This window comes from Oncorhynchus clarkii, chromosome 11 (genome assembly GCF_045791955.1).
Source record: "Oncorhynchus clarkii lewisi isolate Uvic-CL-2024 chromosome 11, UVic_Ocla_1.0, whole genome shotgun sequence".
Taxonomy (NCBI): domain Eukaryota; kingdom Metazoa; phylum Chordata; class Actinopteri; order Salmoniformes; family Salmonidae; genus Oncorhynchus; species Oncorhynchus clarkii.
The window spans coordinates 37853385-37860841 of record NC_092157.1 but is presented as its reverse complement, the minus strand read 5'-3'; the positions used below and the strand labels follow the sequence as shown (position 1 = coordinate 37860841).

The following is a 7457-nucleotide window of genomic DNA, read 5'->3' as shown; positions in this document are numbered from 1 at the left end:
ACACGTCGTGGACACCGACGTCTTGCTCCCGGACAAGCTAAACACCTTCTTCCCCCACCTTTGAGGGGCAGGCGTCATCGACGCAGCCTGCTCCCAAGGACAGTGTGCTCTCATTCTCCGTGGCTGTCGTGAGTAACACATTTAAGCGTGTTAATCCTCTCAAGGCTGCCAGTCCAGACGGCATCCCTAGCTGCATCCTCAGGGCATGCGCGCTGACCCACTTGCTGGAGTGTTAATGTACATATTTAATCTCTTCCTATCCCAGCCTGCTGTCACCACTTGCTTCAAAGATGTCCACCATCGTTCCTGTACCCAAGAAAGCAAAGGCAACTGAACTAAATTACTAGCACCCCGTAGCACTCACTTCTGTTGTCATGAAGTGCTTTGAGAGGCTAGTTAAGGATCATACCACCTCTACCTTACCTGACACCCTAGATCCACTTCAATTTGCTTACTGCCCAAATAGATCCACAGATTATTACACTGCCCTATGCCATCTGGACAAGAGGAATACCTATGTAAGAATGTTTTTCATTGACTATAGCTCAGCCTTCAACACGATATAACTCTCCAAGTGAAGGTAGGAAACAACACCTCCCCTTCACTGATCCTCAACTCAGGGGCCCCACAAGGGTGCGTGCTCAGCCCCATCCTGTATTACCTGTTCACCCATGACTGCGTGGCCACAAACGCCTCCAACTCAATCATCAAGTTTGTGGACGACACAAACATAGTAAGCCTGATTATCAACCATGACGAGGCAGGTTACAGGGAGGAGGTGAGGGCCTTGGCGGAGTGGTGGCAGGAAAATAACATCTCCCTCAACATCAACAAAATTAAGGAGCTGATCATGAACTTTAGTAAAAAGCAGAGGGACCATGCACCTATCCACATCGACGGGACCGCAGGAGGCTGAAGAAATTTGACTTGGCCCCTAAGACCATCACATACTTTTACAAATGCACAATTGAGAGCATCCTGTCAGGCTGTATTACCGCCTGGTACAGCAACTGCACCGCCTGCTACCGCAGGGATCTCAAGAGGGTGGTGCGGTCTGCCCAACCCATCACTGGGGGCACACTGCCTGCCCTCCTGGACAACCTACAGCACCCGTTGTCACAGGAAGGCCAAAAAGGTCATCAAGGACATCAACCACATGTAACAATGGCCTGTTCACCCCGCTATCTCAAGGCCATCAGACTGTTAAATAACCATTACTAGCCGGCTGCTGCCCCATATTCAGAGACATGGAATCACTGGTCACTTGAATAATGGAACGCTAATCACTTGAATACTGTTTACATAGTGCTTTACTCATTTCATATGTATATACTGTATTCTATTCTACTGTATTTTAGTCAATGCCACTCCAACATTGCTTGTCCTTATTATTTTATTTTTAGATGTGTGTATTGTTGTGATTTGTTAGATATTACTGCACTGTTGGAGCTAGGAACACAAGCATTTCTCTACACCCGCATCTGTTAAATATGTGTATGTGACCAATAAAATTTGATTTGATGATTGTTTTTTCTCTGTGAGTCTGACTTAATACATTTTCTTCATAGTCTCTGTGAAAAACACAGAACAAAAACAAAATATTGACACTCTTCATGACTTTCAAATTAATAGTTGAGTGACTACTCTACTGATTAGCCGGCCGGGACTGGGCACTTCAGGAGAAAAGTTTTTTTTTTTAAACGAAAAGAGCAAGAGAATGCATCAATGCAAGACTGCTGGGTCTGTGCCCATGTCAGGATTGAGAGAACAGGTTTCTCTACATAAATATATTGTAGCCTATCATGTACGCTGGACCTCAGCACAACTATGAAACCTTTTAATGTTTTTGCTCTTCAGTCAACTCACTTTTGAAATGACTTGTCAAAACTTGCCAAGTCACCCCTTTTGAAAATCCAAAATCCAAGGCACATAAACAAACCTAACCTTTGAAGTCACTTGTATTTTTCCTATCTCACTTTGTTTTCACAGACTCTCACCCCAGACTATCATAACATATTTGTTGTGTAAGTTCAGGAAAGTTTTGGCTATGACAGCATGCTGTTGCCATTGCTATTGTCGTCGCTGTTGCCATACAGGTCGGCTAGCTTCTTGAAACGTGGCCCCCAGGTGCTGAGATAGTCATAGTTCTGCTCTGAGTCTGTACTTAGCGACTCCAAGGAGCTTAAGGATTCAGCTACAGAGCCACTCCCCTCAAAGGCGTACGTCTGCAAAGAGTCGTATGGCGGAGCTGAAGGCTCAACATCTGCATCTTTCAGGCGGTCCCAGATGAACTCTCGGAACACCACATTGTCTGGCAGGGTATTGTGGACAGGCTGCGAGGAGGAGGACGTTGGGTAGGGGAAGAAGGTGTGGGTGTCAGGGATGACGTCTCGCCGGACCTTGGGGTCTATGATGACGTTGAGGTTGCGGAGGGCTACCATGACGAAGGCCTCCGTGTCTTCCTCTCCTCCACCTTCATCGTCGTAGCGGACGATGTTCTCCCTCACGTCCCTCTCCTCCTCCAGAATCAATGGCTCCTTCTTCCTCTGACGCATCGACATGATCATCAGCACCATCACTGAACAACGGAAGAGAAGAGAGAGAGAGAAAGGAGTTTAGAATACTTGTAATTACCTTTTCTTTAATATAAAGGCATAATACATTTAGGTTGATACATCTACATTAAATAATATCCCATATTTGATGAATGTGAAAATGAAATGTTTAATAATTTCAGATGAATATATCCTTGCATCAATACATTTCTCTCCTCTATCCTCCATTTTGCGCGCTACTTCTACGTCCCAAAAACAAAATTTCTGAACTTCCCATCCAATCCCTAGTCCCATATATTATTGCTGAAAATAACTCTCCGCACCAAAGCAAACTGGCAAATGTCTAATGATCCGTCATCCATCAATGTCGCACTGGTGCCAGTGAAATATTGCTCTGTGGACCCATATTTCTTCCCCTAACTGTGTCTGGATTCAGCGGGCTAGTGTGAAGCCACCAGGAAAGCGAATGCTAACACCGCTTCACACCTTGTAATAATAGAGAAAATGTAGGGGGTGGGGAAGACACAGATGAATGGAGATTCTTCTGACTGCTGTTTGGTGACTACTTTCTGACAGCATGGCTCCCTGCTGCTTTTCTTTCTGTCTGATCACTTTTCTCTCTTTCTTTCTCTTAGGAAAAAGCATCTCTGTCTGTGTCTTCCTCTTTTTTTCTACATAGAGGCCTATAGTAGCCGTAGCCATGGGAATTTGGGGTGCTGCAGCACCGCCTGTTAAAAATAATTAAATATATACATACATACATACATACACACAAATATACCTATACAGTGCCTTCGGAAAGTATTCAGCCTTATTCTAAAATGATTTTTTTTTTCTGCTCATCAATCTACACACAATACCACATAATGACAGAGCAAAAACAAATGTTTGCTACTTCATAAAAAATAAAAAACTGAAAGTAGTTTGTGTTTTATAAATATTCAATGAGCATAAATAAAATATATTAGGCAATGGCAACTTAAATAAGCTAGGCCTCTTTCTTAATTTTTTTAAGTGGCCTAAATTCTTATTTACAATGACAGCCTACCAGGGAACAATGGGTTAACTGCCTTGTACAGGGGCAGAACAACATATTTTTACCTTGTCAGCTCGGGGATTTGATCCAGCAGCCTTTTGGTTACTGGCCCAAAGCTCTACGCACTAGGCTACATCTGAACAAAGTTTACTTTCTATTTATTGTATTTATAAATATTAGGAAAAAAAACGCATTAGAAAAAAGGATAATTATTGAACTACATCATCAAATATAAGGAACTGGAACACAAAAGTCTGAAATTAGGTAGCAATCAACATGGTAGGGTAAAAACACAGTAAACAGAGAACATAGAAGGTACAGTTGCAATGAAAACACAGGGGGGAAAAAGGTGTAGATTCACACGCAGCGCACAGCAGGTACACAGGTAGGCAAACAAGCAGGTGAATTGAAACTAGGACTGAAGGCTATAACTGGTTCTCACAAACGAGCTAGGAAAAGGCTTAGTAGAGTCAAAACAAACAATACCTCAAAGGCACAAACAGAATGAACTGAACTAAATAAGGATTTAATGAGACCAGGTGAGTAACTAACACAGGTGAAATCAATGATCAAAAATGAAGACAGAGCTACGTTCAAGAACAGAATACAAAGAAACAGGGCTACGTTCAAGAACACAACGAAACAGAACGCAAGGTTGACTAAGAAAATAAATACAGAACCTTACAACAGAATTACAAAGCGAAAACACTTTTTTAGACATTTTAGAAAATACGAAGCTGAAATACCTTATTTACATAAATATTCAGACCCTTTGTTATGAGACTTGACATTTAGCTCAGGTGCATCCTGTTTCCATTGATCATCTTTGAGATGTTTCTAGAACTTGATTGGAGTCCACCAGTGGTCAATTCAATTGATTGGAAAATATTTGCAAAGGCACACACACAAAGAAAAGGACATTTCAAAGGTTTGAAGACTAAAGACAAAATCCCCATTTTCCATACATACACTTAGGTTGGAGTCATTAAAACTAGTTTTTCAACCACTCAACAAACTAAGTCATTTTTCCAACAATTGTTTATAGACCGATTATTTCACTTATAATTCACTGTATCACAAGGGGGGCTAAAATATAATTCAAACCTAAAATGGATCCTTGTGAGGTTCCATAGGTGACAGTGCATGTCAGAACAAAAACCAAGCCATTAAGTTGAAAATAATTGTCCGTAGTGTTCTGAGACAGGATTGTGTCGAGGCACTGTGATGTGGGGAAGGTTACTGTCACGACTTCTGCCGAAGTCATTCCCTCTCCTTGTTCGGGCGGCGTTCGGCAGTCGACGTCACCGGCTTTCTTGCTACCGCGGATCCACTTTTCTCTGTTCCCCATGTTGTGTTTGTGAGTGATTGTTTATTGTAATTCAGTCCGTCTGTGGGCTCGTAATGTTACTTTGTATATTTGTCTTTTTGAGTAAAGAACGTTGATTACTCTATTCTGCTGTCCTACATGACTCTAGTTGGAACTTCCCCATGACTCTCTACACCAGCTACAAAGGACCCTTACAGTTACCAAAAAATGTCTGCAGCATTGAAGGTCTCAAAGAACACAGTGGCCTCCATCATTCTTAAATGGATGTTTGGAACTACCAAAGTGGCCACTTGGCCAAACTGAGCAATAGGGGAGAAGGGCCTTGGTCAGTGAGGTGACCAAGAACCTGATGGTCACTCTGACAGAGCTACAGAGTTTCTCTGTGGAGATTGGAGAACCTTCCAGAAGGACAACCATCTCTGCATCACTCCACTAATCAGGCCTTTATGGTAGAGTGGCCAGATGGAAGCCACTCCTCAGTAAAAGGGACATGACAGCCCACTTGTAGTCTGCCAAAAGGTACCTAATGGACTCTCAGACCATGAGAAACAAGATTCTCTGCTCTGGTGAAACCAACATTAAACTCTTCGGCCTAAATGCCAACTATCACGTCTGGAGGAAACCTGGCACCATCCCCACGATGAAGCATGGTGGTGGCAGCATCATGCTATGGGGATGTTTGTCAGCTGCAGGGACTGGGATACTACTCAGGAATGAGGGAAAGATCAATGTAGAAAAGTACAGACAGAAAATCGATGAAAACATGCTCCAAAAGCTCAGGACCTCAGACTAGGGCAAAGGTTCACCTTCCAACAGGACAACGACCCAAATCACACAGCCAAAGGAGCGGCTTCGGGTCAAGTCTCTTAATTTTCTTGAGTGGCCCAGCCAGTATTTCGACGTCTGGATGATAAGCATGCCCAAAGTAAACTGCCTGTTACTGATATGGCAGGTGAAAACCTGAGGAAAATCCATCCAGGAAGTGGGATTTTTTTTGATGTGGGTATTTTCAATTGAATGCCTATAGAGTATCTAATGGGTTAGGGCCCAGATTGCAGTTCCTATGGCTTCCACTAGATGTCAACAGTCTTTAGACATTGTTTCAGGCTTGTTTTCTAAATAAATGAAGACGAATGAGACCTTTCTGTCAGTGGACTGTAGAATCATGCAGTGCTGGTTTGCGCGCATGACCGAGTACGTGCCCTTTGTTGTTTTTCATTTCTATTGAATATGCTATTGTCCGGTGGAAATATTATCAATTATTTAGACAATTGACAAGCTGAGGATTAATTATAGAACATTGTTTGAGATGTTTCTACGAACTTTACCAGTACTATTAGGATGTATTCTTCTGCATGTTTTGACCACCTTTGAGCCATGCGATAACTGAACAAAACGCGCCAACAAAGAGGGACTTTTTCGAACAAAACTAACATTTATTGTGTAGCTGGGACTCTTGTGACTGCAACCATATGAAGATCTTCGTAAGTGATTATTTTTATCTCTATTCCTTTACTTGGTTGTAAAATGTTTGCATGCGTTTGTAAGCGGGGTGCTGTCCTCAGATAATCGCATGGAATGCTTCGCCTTAACTTCTCTAGGGTAGGGGGCAGCATTCGGAATTTTGGAGGAAAAGCATGCCCAAATTAAACGGCCTGCTACTCGGGCCCAGAGGATATGATATGCATACAACTGGTAGAGTTGGATAGAAAACACTAAAGTTTCCAAAACTGTTAAAATAGTGTCTGTGAGTATAACAGAACTGATTTGGCAGGCGAAAACCTGAGAAAAATCCATTCAGGAAGTAGTATTTTTGTTGGTTTTGTAGTTTTCTATTCAATGCCATTACAGTATCCATTGACTTAGGACTCAATTTACAGTTCCTATACCTTCCACTAGATGTCAACAGTCTTTAGAAATTGTTTTCAGGCTTGTATTCTTATAAATGAGGGAGTAAGACCAGTCTGAATGAGTGGGCCCTAACGTGTCGCAGAGCTTTTTCATGTGCAATCCCGAGAGAGTGCATTTCTTGTTTATCTCTTATATTGACAACGTTATTGTCCGGTTAAATATTATAGATAATTTAGGCTAAAAACAACCTGAGGATTGAATTTAAACATAATTTGACATGTTTCTATGAACTTTACGGATACAATTTAGATTTTTTTGTCTGCCTGTTTTGACTGCGTTTCAGCCTGTGGATTACTAAAGAAAATGTGCGAACAAACTGAGGTTTTTGGATATAAAGAGACTTTTTAATCGAACAAAAGGATAATTTATTGAGTAAATGAATGTCTTCTGATTGCCACCATATAAAGAAGGCGGCAGGGTAGCCTAGTGGTTAGAGCGTTGGACTAGTAACCGGAACAATGTGTACATTGTGGCAAACCTCTTCAAGGTTAGGAGCGTGTCACAAATTAAGTGGTAAACTGTCACCAAATCACCCAAGAATGAGAGTTCTTTCGAACAGGACAGTACCTGTGTGTTTGTTTCTCCGTCCTGGTCCACCCAGGCCGTAGGCGAGGTCAAGGATAGCAGG

At 42.2% G+C, this 7457-nt stretch overlaps 1 protein-coding gene across 1 annotated transcript in view; it reads right to left on the bottom strand.

The window, feature by feature from the left end:
* Positions 1 to 2045: 2045 nt before the first annotated feature.
* LOC139420735 (cadherin-7-like) overlaps positions 2046 to 7457 on the bottom strand; it is a 139489-nt gene continuing 134077 nt past the window's right edge. Inside the window, exon 11 of the mRNA XM_071170964.1 lies at positions 2046 to 2578. Coding sequence (XP_071027065.1) covers positions 2046 to 2578 — 533 coding nt within the window. The remainder of the gene's footprint in view (positions 2579 to 7457) is intronic.